The sequence below is a fragment of the Telopea speciosissima genome, chromosome 10, assembly GCF_018873765.1.
Source record: "Telopea speciosissima isolate NSW1024214 ecotype Mountain lineage chromosome 10, Tspe_v1, whole genome shotgun sequence".
NCBI classification, from domain to species: domain Eukaryota; kingdom Viridiplantae; phylum Streptophyta; class Magnoliopsida; order Proteales; family Proteaceae; genus Telopea; species Telopea speciosissima.
The window spans coordinates 42,654,530-42,672,743 of NC_057925.1; the positions used below are offsets into that span (position 1 = coordinate 42,654,530).

Genomic DNA, 18,214 nt, shown 5'->3' on the forward strand with positions numbered 1-18,214 from the left:
AAACAAACCCAAAGTCAGAATGGGTTAGGGTTTCGTTTGTGCAAAAAAGATGAACGAGGAGAGGAAGTTGGGGATTTAGAAATACTCCCATTTACCTCTTGAAGTACCAGTGGCAGAGAGCTTCGTTCGTGAGAGGAAGATGAACGCCTGGAATTATGGGAGAGAGTTAGGGATTTAGAAACGAAAACCACGAGGAAGGTGAACGCCGGCGTGAGGATGCAGTTTACGGTGAGTCTGGTCAGGTCGTCGTCATCGTGAAGAGGAGTCCACCGTGGAGCACAAGTTCAGTTCGTCGTCTGGAGAGAACAGAGACGAAGAGAGAATGGAGGGAAAGGGAAACTTTCGATTCTGAATCAAATGAAAGATAAATTAGGATTTTTAATGTAGACCGTCAGATCATTTAACGCCACGTGTCTTCATCGCAGGTATGTACTTGAAATGTAATTGAGAGGGTGTAATTGAGACGATAAAAATCCCACGGACCACACCCACCACCTAGAGAGAGAGAATCTGCACGAACTTTATGCTTTTTATGGTTTTATTGCAAAAACTTTATCAACACAGTGAAGACACCTTCGAGAACTCCAATAGATGTGTATTGTGTGATAAAGATTTGTCTATAAAAGGTAGGGGCACTGTTCTTTGTGCCACAGCGCAGGCTGCGCCCAGGCACATGGGGTGGGCGTAATGATCACCCTGCCCCCCTGCACAGGTTGCCCATGTGCCTGGGCGTAGCCTGCGCTGCGGCATAGAGAACATTCTCCCTAAAAGGTATTACCGATGTTGGGAGCCCCACGCAGCTACTCTTCACACCATATTGCTGATCTTGCCCCTTATTTTCCAGCCCTCTCATCCTCATACGATCAACAACCGCTAGTGCCGCCTACTTTTTGCTGCCCGTGAGTCAGCATAGCTTCCCCTTAGGCACCAAAGCCTCTTCAATCACACACACCCATGTACATCATATATACCCCATCACAAGTGCCCCTTGACTAGATGCTCATCCCACCATCATGCCCAAGTGGCACACCCCTCTTCTCACCACACAACATTCGTTGTGCGGCTACCACTGCCACCAAGCCCTTCAGAACCCCCAGCCCCAACTCAATTGTGGCAACGACTACCGATCGTGACTTGCAATCAACGATTCAACTTGGACTCACCGCACATGGGTTGCGACTGGGTACACTTTGGTGGCTGTTTCTCTAGCAAAGTTGGCCATGACAGCTTCAGAGATGAGTGCAATCATGTGGTTTGAGCGAGTCCGGATCCTCTCCAATGACATTTAACCACCAGAGTCGATCTCCCACCATCAATGGGACCACATGCAAAGTAGGAACCTGAAGGTTCAGAGCTCGACTATGCATCCCCCCTTGGGGCCTCCCATCTGAGAGGAAACTCCCTGGTGAACATAGGGGCCCCAAAATCTCCTGGATTGTGTGTGTTGCAGGGTCGTATACGAGCCCTGGTGGATTTAGTCGGCCAAAGACTGGATATATACCACTTGTTCCCCCCCCCCCCCCCCTTCCCCCCAAAAAAAAAAGAGAAAAAGAAAAAAGAAGAAGAAAAGAAGAAAGAACCACATCCAAAGATAGAATGCCAATGTGCTTTTATTGAAATTTAAAGTAGAAACCACACACAAGTTTTATTTTAAAAAAAAAAATAAAATATCACACACAAGTAAGATCGTATCACATCTTTTTGTAAAATTCCATACTAGAAGAGGCCACAACACGACAGATTAATTTAAAGCCTTCAAATCCAGCACCCATTGCCAAGGCCCTGTATTCCTTCTCCGTCCATGTAGATGCAGCGGACGGAGGGTTGCTGGCATGCACCCGGGGGAAAGAAGGAAAATAGAAAAATGGGAGTCGCCACCTATATTTAGGGTCTAGGACCCATGAATGGTGCCCCTTCTTCGCAGAAGGGGCGCTAAATTAACTCCAATGACTCAATGGATGGTCTACCCCAGATCCCTGAGTAAGTGTCAAGTTACGGGCTAGGAAGGTGTTAGGTACCCAGCAACCGCCCGGTCGACGGTCAGTCTTCCTAGACCAAACTCTGTTGTGTACTGTTGTTTTATACATATTATATACCTAATTAAACTAATTTTTTTTTGAAGATTTTTGATTATCTTAATTGAAATTTATGAACCTAGTTAGGCTAATTAAGATTAATGTTTTAATCCTGATTACTATCACTAGGCTAGATGGTTATGTACATTATGCATCCTAGTTAAGCTAATTAATGGATTTTACCTAAATTAGAAAGCCTAACTCTATGGTCTAAAACATGGTTGACTGTAAAACAGAAAACCAAGTCTAATTATATCATGGAGAAGGACAATTATATTGATAAACAAAACAGCTTATAGGCCAAAATAGCCAAAATAACGAAAATGCCACTAAAGGGCCAAAATATGTACAAAGGCATGAAATCATACTTAAATGCTGTAAATAAGCAAAACATGATTAAATAACATTAACATCATGCATTTGGATCATCAAGAGCACATAAAATGGCAAGGAAATGTGGGGTGATAAAAATTACCAAAATGCCCATGTTATGGCAAACATGTAGAAAATGCATGATAATTCATGAAAATGCTGACTTATGCTTAAAACATGTTTATTAAATGTTAAAACATGCGACAAAAGTAACAGGAGCCTTTCCGGGGTCCTAAGCAAGGTTTGGTCACAAAATGATCAAAATGCCTCTAACGGCAAAATGGCAAAAGTGTCAAAAGACACTTAGAATCATTGTAGGCATCGAAAGTGATGTTAAACATCCTAAAATGACTGAACACACCAAATGATATTTCCAGAATGATAGCCTAGGCCCACGTTTGGTAAATTAGCAAAATGCCCCTAGAAGGCGCAAATGACTTTGTATGCATATCTATCAAGCATGATGGTCACGTATGCATATGAAAACATCCTAAACCATTCTAAAACATCATGTCATGCATAAAAACATTTTTTCCTATTTTTCCAGAATTTTTCATTATAATTAGAAAAATGACATTACACCCCTAAATGAGGTGGGAAATGTATAAAAACTATCAAACATGCATTTCAGTGGATAATGATTCCATAAAATCAAGCATCATGAAATATGCCTTCCATAATTTTTTGGTGAATTTTTATGCATTTATATTATTTTTAATATTTTCTGAAATGCTAAAAAAGAAGAGAAAACAAAGAAAAATACAAAATCCCCATCACAGATCCGAATTGGTTCAAACCAGAGCCCATTCCCACTAATCAAAACATGATCTTTAACATGGTCATAACACTTTTGTCCAAATACCCACCCACATGTTCAGATTTTACATAATCCGAAATCATTTACAGGGATAAAAATGTCACAAAAAAATGATTTGGAGGTTGAGAAAATTAGTGAATGTCAAACATAGTGATAAGCATCATCCCTGAAAATTTCATATTTTTATCACCCTTGAATTATTTTTAACAGTTTTATAACTGAAAAACAACCTTTGTTGTAAAGAAAATCAAAACAAATACTTAGAAATAAGTAAAAAATATGGAAAAATACCCTTGAAGCGTGGAAGTGCCTGGGATCAGCTTGAGTAACATTTTTTTGACCGTAAGTATCGCCGGAAACCTCCAAAAGCCGCTCCAAGTGTGATTGCTCCAAATGGCAAAAGGGGTGAAGAAGGGGTATTTACGGAATTTTATATCACTAATGGAGCATAAACTATGGATAAGAAATCATGGATGGAAAGAGGGGATCAAGGACTACGTGAAAGTAATTTTTCACTAATTTTCCTCTGTCCCTAACCTCTCCAAAACACCTCCTATTTATAGGAAAAAAGTGTTCGAGGAAAGGTCTCAAAGACCCCTGGTGTATTAATGGCTAGGATAAGGAGTGATGGGCTGGCTTGCGTTTGGCCAGGCTTGCTGCGTAGCCTGGGCTTACGTGTGCCTAGGCTTGCTGTGCAGCCTGGGCTTGCGTGTGCCTTGGCCTGTTGGGCAGGTGGGCATGGGTGATGGGCCTTGTGTGGCTCAGCCTAAATGGTGGGGCTTTGTCCCCTGCCGACAGTTCAGGTGGGTCGGGTCAGGCCGGGTTGATCCGATCGGGTCAATCCGGTCTGACTCAGGTCGGTCAATTTTTTTATTTATTTTTCTCTCTTTCTTAAAGATTCCATTTTAAAGGCCCACATTCAAATGCTAATATCTTTAAAACCGAAAGACCGATTTTGATGCACCACATATCGCCACGAAGGTCTCAACACGTACTTTCCATCCGTGTGACAGATATGGCTGGATTTTGCCTAAAAATGGCATGGATATCGAGGAAAGCACATAAATGGTGTTTCACGCCGATCAAGGTCCAAATGATACCAGAATTACATGAAACTTTAAGTGTGAGCACAACATGACCAAATAAAGTTATCCAAATGGTTTCAGGTCACATCGGGTGGCTCGGGTACCAATAGCCATGCCAGGGGCAAAACGGTCATTTTCATAAAAATTATCTGATTTGGCCAAAACTTTCTGTGAAGGCTTAATATGACCAAATGAGGTCATCCAAAGTGTTTCAGGCTAAATCGGGTGATCTAGATACCGAGAACCGTGCTAGGGGCAAAACGATCATTTTCACAAAAGATGTCTGATTTGGCCAAAACTTCAAATGTGGACTTAAAATGGTTAAATACGGTTATGTTAGGGGTTTAAGCTCTATTTGGGACAGTTTAGTTACAAAAAGTGGGGTAGGGGTAATTTGGTAATTCTTGCCATTCAGTCACCACACGAGTTACGTCCTTAACCATCATTGCCAAGACATACTTCCAAGGTGTCAAAATGTAGTGTCTACAGAATGCCCCATTTGACTGAGGGCACGCAGTGGACGAAAGTCAAATGAATGATTCTGCATTTTGTCACAGGGGAGCGAAAATACGACCTGCACCTTGCTCAAGGATGCAGGTGTTAAAATGAAAATCCGAAAACCGAAAGCCCCCTCGGCAAACAAATTCCAAGAATTTCAAAAAGAGAAAAATAAGCAAGGTAGATCGAAAAAGAAGTCGTTAAAGATCAGCAATATGAGATACCCAATAACCCAAATAGGCGGTTACTCGATTGAAAACCCGATAAATCCCTTAACTATTCTAAACATCCGGCAAATCTTGCTTAATTTAAAGGAAGGAGGTCAGATACTTACCTGAATTTCCAAAAGAATAATGCCTGGTGAAGTGGAATCTTACAGCTCTTACGCTAGTAAAAATGAGTACGAAAGTTCCAAACTGCGATCAATTGCACCATTTGACCCTTGCAGGCTAAAAACTTTGTTATCCTGGGACTAAATACCCGGAGGGTTAAATACCTCGTTGTTTTGGGACTAAATACCCAGAGGGTTAACTGCCTCGCCGTTTTGGGACTAAATACCTTGAGGGTTTAATACCTCGTTATGAAAGTTCAAGATAAAATACTACTTTTATTTTTTTTTACTTTTTTATTTTATTTTATTTTTATTTTGCAACCTCATGGCTTTAAACCAAAGGATCTATGGGTAGTCATATGACTTTGAACCAAATGATCTGGGGGTAGCCGCGTGATGTTGAACCAAAGGATCTGGGGGTGCAAATAGTCCATATTGGCAGCGGTGTACAACTTTGAACCTGAGGATTTCTCAATAGAGGTGCAGATAGTCCATGTTGGCAGCAGTGTATAGCTTTGAACCTGAGGATTTCTCAGCGAGGTGCGAATAGTCCATGTTGGCAGTGGTGTACAGCTTTGAACCCGAGGATTTCTCAACAGAGGTGTGGGTAGTCCATGTTGGCAGCGGTGTACAACTTTGAACCAGAGGATTTCTGAACAGAGGTGTGGATAGTCCATGTTGGTAGTGGTGTACAGCTTTGAACCTGAGGATTTCTCAACAAGGGTGTAGATAGTCCATGTTGGTAGCGGTGTACAGCTTTGAACCTGAGGATTTCTCAACAGAGGTGCGAATAGTCCATGTTGGCAGCGGTGTATAGCTTTGAACCTAAGGATTTCTCAACAAATGTGTGGATTATCCATCTTGGCAGCGGTGTACATCTTTGAACCTGAGGATTTCTCAACAGATGTGTAGATTATCCATCTTGGTAGCAGTGTACAACTTTGAACCTGATGGAAGTGGAAACTTACAGTTCCTTCGCCTTGTTAATTAACAACTGGGGGATAAAGCCTCCAAACCACGATCACCTGTACTGTTAGAACTTGGCCTAACGCGGCCTACAAATCATGTGGAAGATGAAAATTGGGCAGGAATCAAAGAACTCTAATCACTTGCCTTCTCCTTCCATCTAAGGAAGAGGACCGCGACACTCCAATGGGTTGAGTCTATAAGGTTGCCACTCTAACGGGTCACCTATTGGTTGACACTCTACTGGGTCATGAAAACAGATTGACACTCTATCGAGTCAATCTAGGGTTGACCCCTAACGAGTTAGGGAAGCAGATTGACTATCTACCATGTCAAGAGATGGACTGACGCACTACCGGGTCATTAATGAATTGACGCACTACCGGGTCAAGAGATGTGTGACACTCTATTGGGTCACGAATGAATTGACGCTCTACCGAGTCAAGACATGGGTTGACGCACTACTGGGTCAAAAGATGGGTTGATGCACTACCGAGTCAAGAGATGGATTGACGCACTACCGGGTCAAGAGATGTGTGACACTCTACTGGGTCACGAATGAATTGATGCTCTACCGGGTCAAGAGATGGATCGACGCACTACCGGGTCAAGAGATGTGTGACACTCTTCTGGGTCATGAACGAATTGACGCTCTACCGGGTCAAGACATGGGTTGACACACTACCGGGTCAAGAGATGTGTGACACTCTACTGGGTCATGAATGAATTGACGTTCTACCGGGTCAAGACATGGGTTGACACACTACCGGGTCAAGAGATGGGTTGACGCACTACCAGGTCAAGAGATGTGTGACACTCTACTGGGTCACGAATGAATTGACGCTCTAACGAGTCAAGAGGTGGATCGACACACTACCGGGTCAAGAGATGTGTGGCACTCTACTGGGTCATGAATGAATTGACGCTCTACCGGGTCAAGACATGGGTTGACACACTACCGGGTTAAGAGATGAGTTGACACACTACCGGGTCAAGAGATGTGTGACACTCGACTGCGTCACGAATGAATTGACGCTCTACCGGGTCAAGACATGTGTGATACTCAACTGCGTCATGAATGAATTGACGCTCTACCGGGTCAAGACATGGGTTGACGCACTACTGGGTCAAAAGATGGGTTGACGCACTACTGGGTCAAGAGATGGATTGACACTCTATTGGGTCAAGATACAAGTGTAAACATAATTCACATGCAAATTGGACTCTTTAAACATCATGCCAAGTTAAACTAAATTGGGAATAAGTACAAATGCAAACATGAAATATATAAATGCAATCAACATGCAAAACTATTAAATTAAACATAGAATAAACACAAATGCAATCAACATGTAGGCATGAAATAGGTGCAGATTAGGGTAAATGACCACAATTAATAGTTAATTTACAGACACGGTCTAACAGCATGTTTATGTAGGAGAGCGTAATTCGTCACTAGGGAACGAGGATTGGAGAAATAAGAAGGAAACCCATTAATGAGTATTACCCCAGATCAAACTGCCTCCGACCCACTCAACATAAATTCAGAAAAATTCCAACTCCCCAATTTTGCTATGAAATATGCCAATTTTTCATCAATTCCTCTATGGGGTGTAAAAACATGATTTTATTTGGAGTCCCTTGATTTAGATTGAACCAACAATTGAAGTAGGGAGACATGTGTGAGTCATCCGCATTACTCTGTCATAACCATTTGTCCAAAACATGCAATACTTGGTTCTCTAGCTGTCATCAATGGCGATCTCATCTGATGTCTTCAACTACAAGGGCTACCAGTTGCCCCGGTCAATTTCCCACCTCACAATAATCCACTACATAGGGGTGAAACCAACTACAACATGTTGTGATCTTTTTATTGGAATACTCCTCTTTCGTTCCTGTTGACGTTCAAGGGTGATCTGTTCATGTTGTTATCATCAAGAGGCAACAGGCTATGTCTAGACCCACTCAAACCTAAACTGGCTACATGATACACTTTTGTAAGACACCATAGAGAGGTCCGATGAGTCTACCATGGACGGAGAGACTAACAGGAATGGTGAGCTCGTGAGAGAAATCGCACCATTAGAAAGAAATCAGTGGTTTGAAGGAAAAAGGATGGCACGATTGCAAGAGCAAACCCGTCGACTCTAGAGATGGATAAAACTCTTTGGGAATTCTGCTGATGAAGTGGGCGGTGGAAAAAGCTCAACTAAGATGGTGAGAGGATTAGATGATGAAAATATCGATGAACCCGTCGTTCCCTTAAAACAGGAAAGTGGGAAATTCCTATGAAGCCCTAAAATGATGGGTAATGTGACAATGATGGTTAATGAAGTGAAAATGATGTTTGGTATGACCGAGCTTGAAAGCTGCCTACGTATCTCAAGTTGGGAATCAGGTCAAACGTAGTTCGTGCCTGATGATATGTTGGTGTCAAAGCCTTGATAATTAAGTTCCATCATAGCCAGGTGAGCTCGAAACTGTCGAAGAAAACTTCACCGTATCTAGCCTAGGAGGACTTAGCAGGTTATAATGGAGCTTTGGACTTGGTTGCATAAAATGGTAATAGCTCAAATATGCCCTTAGGGTCTAACTAGAATTTGATAATTTTGGCTCCAACAAGTTAACTAAAAACTTAGCATTTCTGGCCCCAAAGGTTTAATCAAGAAGTTTCTAACCCTGTGATTTGTTGAATAGACTAACAATTTTGCCTCAAAGGCTTAATTGAGAAGATTGAAAACTTTTACCCCATGGTTACTTGTAAGATCTTTCCCAACGTCACTTGAACCAATGCATCTCATTGATCTTTGATTCTATCTTCTTTTTTTCCTTTTTTACATTTTTTTTTTGTTTTTGATCTTTTTTTTTTTTGTTTTTGAGATTGCACCGGCTTGGGTTTTGAAAATCTTTTCTTTTCTCATTCCTGGGGGCCTCATTGCCTTTGTGACATTAGGTTTTAATACAGAGATTTCTCCTGATCAGACCCTAGAAGATATGGGGACATGCTACAAGTAGGAGGGTATTTGGTTAATGGGTTGTAGGTAAGTTGAGATGAGCTTTCAAAAAAAATGCCAAGCTACAACAGGGGAACTAGCGGATTCAAATGTTTATGGATTCTTTGGGAAAGCAAGCGGCTGAAGATGGCCTCCCTTAATAGGTTCAATGCGGTGAAATCCCGTCTAAGCTCCACTCTCCTTGGAAGGGGATCAGATGTATGGAAAGCTCAAGATCTTTTATTATCAATACTTTGATACCCAAAATGGACAATGAATGGTTTTGAGTTTTTTTTTTTTAGGAAAGCTAGGCAACGGGCGGTCGCAAGATTCATCATCAAAAGATAGGAAAAATGGAAAAATAAATAATATACTCAAAAGAAGCTATTTTATTGAAAGCTAAAAAGGTAACATCAGACACACTCACTAGGACTGACACGACACCAAGAAGGAAAGATAGCATCTTTCATATGAGAAAAACAGGGAAAAAAGAAAAAACAACAATATGACTGCCTACAACACTAACAGACTTCGACCCAGACATGACCAAAACTGAATCCAACTCCATAGGATGAACAGAATCATCTAGGAAACTTCAATCCGAAAAGGCACCCATAGTAGGGTGGATCAACAGATGTGTGGTGGGAAACTGTTTCCTCCATCTCCAGCAACTTCTGTGTCAAAAAGCTAATGTTGTCCAAAACCTTCAAACGCCCTTGTTGGGCCTGACATTGCTCCTTAAGAGAACTACTTATCCTGCTTGGGACGGAGTTCAAACTTCTTCGCATCCAACAAGTCTTGCACTGCATGTCGGAGATTGGTACAATTGTCTGTTGCATGACCCTTCTGATCGTGGTAATGGCAGAATAAGTCTAGGTCACACCACTTTGGTTTTGGATCCGAAAGAGGTATGGGTTCTACCTTCTCAATCAAATTGGCTTCTAGCAAACCGCTAAAGAGTGTCCCCAAGGGCATTCCTAGATTCGTAAATTGCCTTCTAGGATGACGGGGAGGACGAATAATGTTTTGCCCCATTGTGCGTGGTGATGGCCTCAGGGATGAGGCTGGAGACGGGGGAGCAACAACTGCCATTGTATTAACTCCTGAAATTCCTGGCTGAGGGGTTCTCGAGCTACTGCTAGCTTTTGGCGAACCTGTTTGATATCTGCTACCTTGTGGGAGATTTTCATCATTGATTGCATCTTCAACCTGCTGGCCAGCAACGATCAAGCTATCAAAAGTGGTGATGCCTTGCCCAAATATGTTTGTGCGGTATGGATGTCGCAACCCCTTCATAAGTATGCCGACCTGCTCTCGCTCACTGGGTCGATCCCACATCTGAGCTGCTTTGTCACGAAACCTTTTCAGGTAGCTAGTGAACCCTTCGTCAGAAAGCAGCCTTGTTGTCTCTAACTCTCGTCGAGTTAGTTCCACCTCAGTATTGTAGGAATACTGGTGGGAGAAAGCCTTCATCATATCTTCCCCAGTATGGATTGAAGATGGATCTAGAGCCATTAACCAACGATGAACAGCACCGATCAATGAAAACTGAAAAGCTTGCCCCAACTGTTCATCTGTGAAACCTCGGGACTTCAGCTGGCCAATGAAAGACCTTAAGTGGGTACGAGGATCTCCTCTACCATCAAACTTATCAGATTTCCACTTGAACTTATCAAGGAGTATAGCATTGGGGAAAAAGCATAATCCATCAGTGTCAATGATTTGATCTTCATCTCCTTTCAGATTTTGGATTGTGCACTCTAGCTGATAAAACTTATCTTCCCAAGTCTTATCTTGTTGACTCTGATGTGTTTGTTGGGTAGGAGTGGAATCGATTACAACTTGGTCCTCGTCATCAACTGCCAAGGTTGGAGGAGTAGACCGATACGGAGAGAATGCAGGAGGATAAAGAGGGTCTGATTGTATAGGTGCATTTGGTGTATGCTCAGGATTCTCTTTTATCCTCATAGTGGCCATCATGTTGACCATCATCTGTTCCAATTTGACCATTAAACTATTCTCCATCGTCTCCCAACTGGACGAGGGATCACCATGCTCACTCATTCTGCTTGAACAGTTGAAACTTTCTGAACTCTCTGATGCGACACTTGACGGAGGCAAAAAAGGAACTTTGACAAGTCTACCGGTAGTGGAATCCCTAACCCAGGGCTCTCTTTCATGAGAAATGGTACCTCGAATGAGTGGGAAAGGTTGAAAGAGTGGAATTTCAGTGAGACCCTTTCCCTAGATTTGAAATAGTGCATTGAAAAAAGACGAAGTGATGAGATGGTAACAGATAGACTCTCCTTTTTGAACATGACTATAGAAAGTAAGCATGCACAACGAGATTTGAACACACAAAAGTTAGTCCAAAAGAGAGTGCCACCAACTCAAAGGCACATTAAGGAAAGGCATACCCAAATTGCGGGAACCCTCTTTTGACAAAACAAACAAGGTGGTCCAAACAAGAATTTCATGTAGCCAACACTACCTTGAGACAGTCACCAAAGACCATATGGACCATATGGTGGATAAATTCGGATCTTCCCCTAATACCAGGACAAAAATGTAAAACCTTTACCAGGTTGAGATCTACTACCAGGTTGAGATCTACGCCACATTGGATTGATTATCGAGGAGTAGGCATCACCCTATAGTTCCAATCTTGTGGTGTGGACGTAAAAACCAACACTGATGTAGTTATAAACACTTGCGCCCTAATGTTAAAGTCAAATCCTTATTCATTTGTCAATAGATGGGAGACTGAAACTAGTAGGATTGGCTATAAAGGAATTCCGGAATGGACCGCAGACAAAGTATAGTTAATTGTGGCGCTCCTACGCATTGGGCCTATGTTCAATACATGATGCATCCATAGGGTAGGCTATAGGACAGAAAAGGTCACCCTTGACAGAACCGATATACCTATCGCTCGTATGTACGAAGCGAGTCGAGGGTACGTGGTTCCTTTGATATACCAAAGGTACGATATCAAGGGTTGTGGCTTCGCCGCGGATTACCCATGACTACACATGGGTTCCAAGGACTAACCACGAGGTTGAGTGATTCCATGCAGTGAGTGTGTGCACGAATGTGATGCAGGAAGTGGCTATCATCCAACCTCATAGTACTTAGTATGATGTGCCCCACCTCCCCGGGGGTAGAGGCACAACAGGGAATACCCTCATCGTTTGATTTCATTCCGAGCACAATGCATGATGCAGTTAGTACAATCACAATATATACAAACAATTATGTATAACACAATAAGTATACAACAAAGAGTGGTCAATCAGAAGTCTGAGAATCCCCACTGGAGTCCCACTGTAGATGCAGCGGACGGAGGGTCGCTGGCGTGCACCCAGGGGAAAGAAGGAAAATGGAAAAATGGGAGTCGCCACCTAGATTTAGGGTCTAGAACCCATGAATGGTGCCCCTCCTTCGCAGAAGGGGCGCTAAATTAACTCCAATGACTCAATGGATGGTCTGCCCCAGATCCCTGGGTAAGTGTCAAGTTACGAGGGAAGGTGTTAGGCACCCAGCAACCGCCCGGCCGACGGCCGGTCTTCCTAGACCAAACTCTGTTGTGTACTGTTGTTTTATACATATTATGTACCTAATTAAACTAATTTTTTTTTGAAGATTTTTTATTATCTTAATTGAAATTTATGAACCTAGTTAGGCTAATTAAGATTAATGTTTTAATCCTGATTACTATCACTAGGCTAGATGGTTATGTACATTATGCATCCTAGTTAAGCTAATTAATGGATTTTACCTAAATTAGAAAGCCTAACTCTATGGTCTAAAACATGGTTGACTGTAAAAAAGAAAACCAAATCTAATTATATCATGGAGAAGGACAATTATGTCCTTATATTGACAAGCAAAATAGCTTATAGGCCAAAATAGCCAAAATTACGAAAATGCCACTAAAGGGCCAAAATATGTACAAAGGCATGAAATCATATTTAAATGCTGTAAATAAGCAAAACATGATTAAATAACATTAACATCATGCATTTGGATCATCAAGAGCACATGAAATGGCAAGGAAATGTGGGGTGGTAAAAATTACCAAAATGCCCCTGTTATGGCAAACATGTAGAAAATGCATGATAATTCATGAAAATGCTGACTTATGCTTAAAACATGTTTATTAAATGTTAAAACATGTGGCAAAAGTAACAGGAGCCTTTCCGGGGTCCTAAGCAAGGTTTGGTCACAAAATGACCAAAATGCCCCTAACGGCAAAATGGCAAAAGTGTCAAAAGACACTTAGAATCATTGTAGGCATCGAAAGTGATGTTAAACATCCTAAAATGACTGAACACACCAAACGATATTTCCAGAATGACAGCCTAGGCCCACGTTTGGTAGATTACCAAAATGCCCCTAGAGGGCGCAAATGACTTTGTATGCATATCTATCAAGCATGATGGTCACGTATGTATATGAAAACATCCTAAACCATTCTGAAACAGCATGTCATGCATAAAAACATTTTTTCCTATTTTTCCAGAATTTTTCATTATAATTAGAAAAATGACATTTATACCCCTAAATGAGGTGGGAAATGTATAAAAACTATCAAACATGCATGTCAGTGGATAATGATTCCATAAAATCAAGCATGATGAAATATGCATTCCATAATTTTTTTGTGAATTTTTATGCATTTATATTATTTTTAATATTTTCTGAAATGCTAAAAAAGAAGGGAAAAAAAAAAAATACAAAATCCCCATCACAGATCCGAATTGGATCAAACCAGAGCCAATTCCCACTAATCAAAACATGGTCATAACACTTTTGTCCAAATACCCACCCACATGTTCAGATTTTACATAATCCAAAATCCTTTACAGGGGTAAAAATATCACAAAAAAAATGATTTGGAGGTTGAGAAAATTAATGACTGTCAAACATAGTGACAAGCATCATCCCTGAAATTTTCATATTTTTATCAGTCTTGAATTATTTTTAACATTTTTATAACTGAAAAACAACCTTTGTTGTAAAGAAAATCAAAAAAAATACTTAGAAATAAGTAAAAAATATGGAAAAATACCCTTGAAGCGTGGAAGTGCCTGGGATCAGCTTGAGTAACCTTTTTTTGACCGTAAGTATCGTCGGAAACCTCCAAAAGCCGCTCCAAGTGTGATTGCTCCGAATGGCAAGAGGGGTGAAGAAGGGGTATTTACGGAATTTTATATCACTAATGGAGCATAAACTATGGATAAGAAAACCATGGATGGAAAGAGGGGATCAAGGACCACGTGAAGGTAATTTTTCACTAATTTCCCTCTGTCCCTAACCTCTCTAAAACACCTCCTATTTATAGGAAAAAAGTGTTCGAGGAAAGGTCTCAAAGACCCCTGGTGCATTAATGACTAGGATAAAGAGTGATGGGCTGGCTTGCTGCGCAGCCTGGGCTTGCTTGTGCCTAGGCTTGCTGTGCAGCCTGGGCTTGCGTGTGCCTAGGCCTGCTGGGCAGGTGGGCATGGGTGATGGGCCTTGTGTGGCTCAACCTAAATGGTGGGGCTTTGTCCCCTGCCGACAGTTCAGGTGGGTCAGGTCAGGCCGGGTTGATCCGATCGGGTCAATCCGGTCTGACTCGGGTCGGTCAATTTTTTATTTTATTTTTCTCTCTTTCTTAAAGATTCCATTTTAAAGGCCCACATTCAAATGCTAATATCTTTAAAACCGAACGGCCGATTTTGATGCACCACATATCGCCACGAAGGTCTCAACACGTACTTTCCATCTGTATGGCAGATATGGCTGGATTTTGCCTAAAAATGGCACGGATATCGAGGAAAGCACATAAATGGTGTTTCACGCCGATCAAGGTCCAAACGATACCAAAATTACATGAAACTTTAAGTGTGAGCACAACATGACCAAATAAAGTTATCCAAATGGTTTCAGGTCACATCGGGTGGCTCGGGTACCAATAGCCATGCTAGGGGCAAAACGGTCATTTTCATAAAAATTATCTGATTTGGCCGAAACTTTCTGTGAAGGCTTAATATGACCAAATGAGGTCATCCAAAGTGTTTCAGGCTAAATCGGGTGATCTAGATACCGAGAACCGTGCTAGGGGCAAAACGGTCATTTTCACAAAAGGTGTCTGATTTGGCCAAAACTTCAAATGTGGACTTAAAATGGTTAAATACGGCTATGTTAGGGGTTTAAGCTCTATTTGGGACAGTTTAGTTACAAAAAGTGGGGTAGGGGTAATTTGGTAATTCTTGCCATCCAGTCACCACACGAGTTACGTCCTTAACCATCATTGCCAAGACATACTTCCAAGGTGTCAAAATGTGGTGTCTACAGTCCTCTCCTTTCCTCCAACTTGTTGAGTCATCATGAGCAAGTCCAATCCAAAGACATTTTTGGTCAGAAAATTAGTTTTAGGGACCGCTGGAAGAATTGTCTCTACAACTACCACCTTTCCATCTTCTGGTAATGCTTAGTAACACTTCTTCAATAACCTCAAGCAATGGTCATCACTCCAGTTATGAAGTATCATCTACATACAAGTTTTTAAGAAAGAAAAAAAATCAGCACTACAGTTAAAGGAAGTTAACTCATTAGAATATAAAACACATGAAGTGAATTATTCAACAAGGAATACTAGCTAGTGTTTGATGGATTCTTTTAGGGTCATTTTTCCATCTGAAGTAGTGCATGTGGATCGAGTGAGTCCGTCCATTGTTTCAAGAAATCGTCATGGGGTTTGGGTGTTTCCTCCCAAAAATCAAAGTGGAAAAAAGGCCAATTTAGCTTGGTCAAGTTCTCGCCCTCCAACGGTCAGAGTAACTTGGAGTAGGCCTGCCTTTTTCTTTTGTTAAAAAAGATGTGGTAGTGCTCTGGAGTTGTAGGGGTGTGCTCCTTTGACGAGTCTTTTTAGTCGGCTAAGTTCTCTTGGTTCACGGGTCTGGCTATTTTGGGCTGGCTTTGTCCTTGTATCCTTGTCGGATTTTCCTTCAAACTTGATTTGGCTGTAAGTATAGGCCGTTGTTTCTGTTGTGGAGCTCTTTCCATGTATTTTTTTTCTTTTTTTTTGGGAGGGGGGGTGGAGAATTCTGGGCTTGTTTGAATATTCTTTAATCCAAAAAAAAAAAAAAAAAACTAGCTAGCTTTAGTGACTCCCTACTCATGATCGGAAAAAAATCCTCCAATTCCCTTAAAGTGTAGTGTGGTACAATTCGGGGTGGAGAGGTCGACACTTGGCAGGCATGCATGACATCCAACGGTGTCGAGTCTGAGAAGGAAGAAAAATTGGATCTTTGAGCTCGAACCGTTGGATGTCGCGCCTGCCAGGTGTCGACATCTCCACCCTGAACTGCACCGCACTGCACCATTGGGTAATTGGAAAGGACGTAAATCGCCTACTCACCTTCATAAAAATGATGTCCCCTTTTGGAACACTCATAAACATATTCCCTGCAACATGCTCCACCCCTGAAACAAAAGTAATTATACATATATTATTAATAAATAAATAAAGGGCAAGAGATCTCTACTTGGTTGCATAGTCTCTACACAACCGTCTAGGCCAATGGGGGAGCACACTTGGGTATCTACCCCGGAGACAAGGGCGGCATTTCACGGTGCCAAGTGAGAGGGCATAGGTAACACCACCAAGTAGAGTTCTTTGTCCCAGAAATAAAACTCCGATAGAAAGATATGAAGTTGCATGCAAATTAAAAGTACCAGGATAAGCAGGAGCAGCAGCTATCACATGTGGCAAATCAAAGTTAATACCCTTAATCATGGGATATTTAGAAGTAATCAAATCAAGATTTTCCCCTAATCCACCACCCACATCAACCACCACATTAGCCTTCTCAAACCCTTCATAAATCTCAAGTATTCCCTTCATAAGTGTAATGGAGAGGTTAAACATTGTATTATTGAAAACTTCATTGAAACTTGGATCCACACCAAGATACTCATAGATTTCCATTCCATGAGCCTTATTAAAAGGAATTCCTCCTTCAAGAACTGCATCTTTCAAGTAGTACCTATAAAAAATTTTCATGTCAAGATTATCAAAGAAATTAAGGCTATGTTTTGTATGCATTCTTGGAACGCATTCCAGGTCGATTTTGCATTCTCGAATGATAAAAACAATAAAAAAATGAAAAGGGTTTGTGTTTTTGATGAGTTGCAACACTAACCAGCTTTCCATGCAAGCTTTGTGATGAATCATGAGAAGTAAAGGAGACATGGAAACTCCATATTGGTTTGAAACAAAGTATTTGCAAACACGTGCTAAACCATACAACCTTTGAACTTGACCATCATCATCACCACCAGAGATCACCTGAGAGCAAGTGACTATTTCATAGCTGGCCAAGAAACACAATATACGATCAAGCATAGCAGGGGCATCTGGGTTCTGTGTTGGAAGCAAAGCTGCAATCTCTAAAGCTGAAAGTTGCTTTTCTGGACCAGCTTTAGCCATGATCTCAAGCAGATTAAGCTCTATAGCTGCTTTGAACACCATATGAAACAAAGAACCCATAGCTAGTTGAATTGCAAATAAGCCTTCTTCATTGCCATCGTTTAATGTTTCAGAATGGTTTTGTGTTATATATTGAAGTCATATTGAGTCAGAAATAAGAATTGAGGTGTTGAGGAAAAGTAGGAAGCACAGAGTACAAAGAACAGAGAATTGGAAAAGAAAGAGAAAACAAGTTTTAATTCTTACTTGAGTTTTAGTACAATGGGTCCCCTTATTTATATCAAGGTTACAGAAGAGAAGAGCTCTTTTTTTTTGATGAAACCAAAGATAAATATAAACACTAGAGAAAAGGAGTGTCCATACAACCAGCTATCTTAATGACTAACCACAAACTAACTTCTATCTTAATGACTAATCACAAACTAACTTCTATCTTAATGACTAACAAAAATCTTTGAGCCAATTAAGAGTCTTCATTGACCTTCTTGCTAGAGTGACGTATGGAGAAATGTTTCCTGCATGGGATGTAGGGGCCACGGCCACACACAACAGGAGTGGAATGACCACTATACCCCCAATGAATGGTGGAAACTCCGCC

At 41.3% G+C, this 18,214-nt stretch overlaps 1 protein-coding gene and 1 long non-coding RNA gene across 2 annotated transcripts; one reads left to right on the forward strand and one right to left on the reverse strand.

Annotated features, from left to right (window-relative positions):
- Positions 1-441: 441 nt before the first annotated feature.
- On the forward strand, positions 442-17,004 carry LOC122642836. Its single transcript, XR_006330108.1, has 3 exons — positions 442-454; positions 6,591-6,596; positions 16,935-17,004. It is a non-coding gene; the product is annotated as an uncharacterized LOC122642836 (long non-coding RNA).
- On the reverse strand, positions 15,482-17,678 carry LOC122642835 (caffeic acid 3-O-methyltransferase 1-like). Its single transcript, XM_043836439.1, has 4 exons — positions 17,330-17,678; positions 16,863-17,173; positions 16,546-16,610; positions 15,482-15,675 (listed from the first exon to the last, which is right to left on the reverse strand). Exons 1-4 carry the CDS (start codon positions 17,674-17,676, stop codon positions 15,616-15,618), a joined length of 783 nt encoding a protein of 260 aa, XP_043692374.1. The 5' UTR covers positions 17,677-17,678; the 3' UTR covers positions 15,482-15,615.
- Between the last annotated feature and the right edge of the window lie 536 nt (positions 17,679-18,214).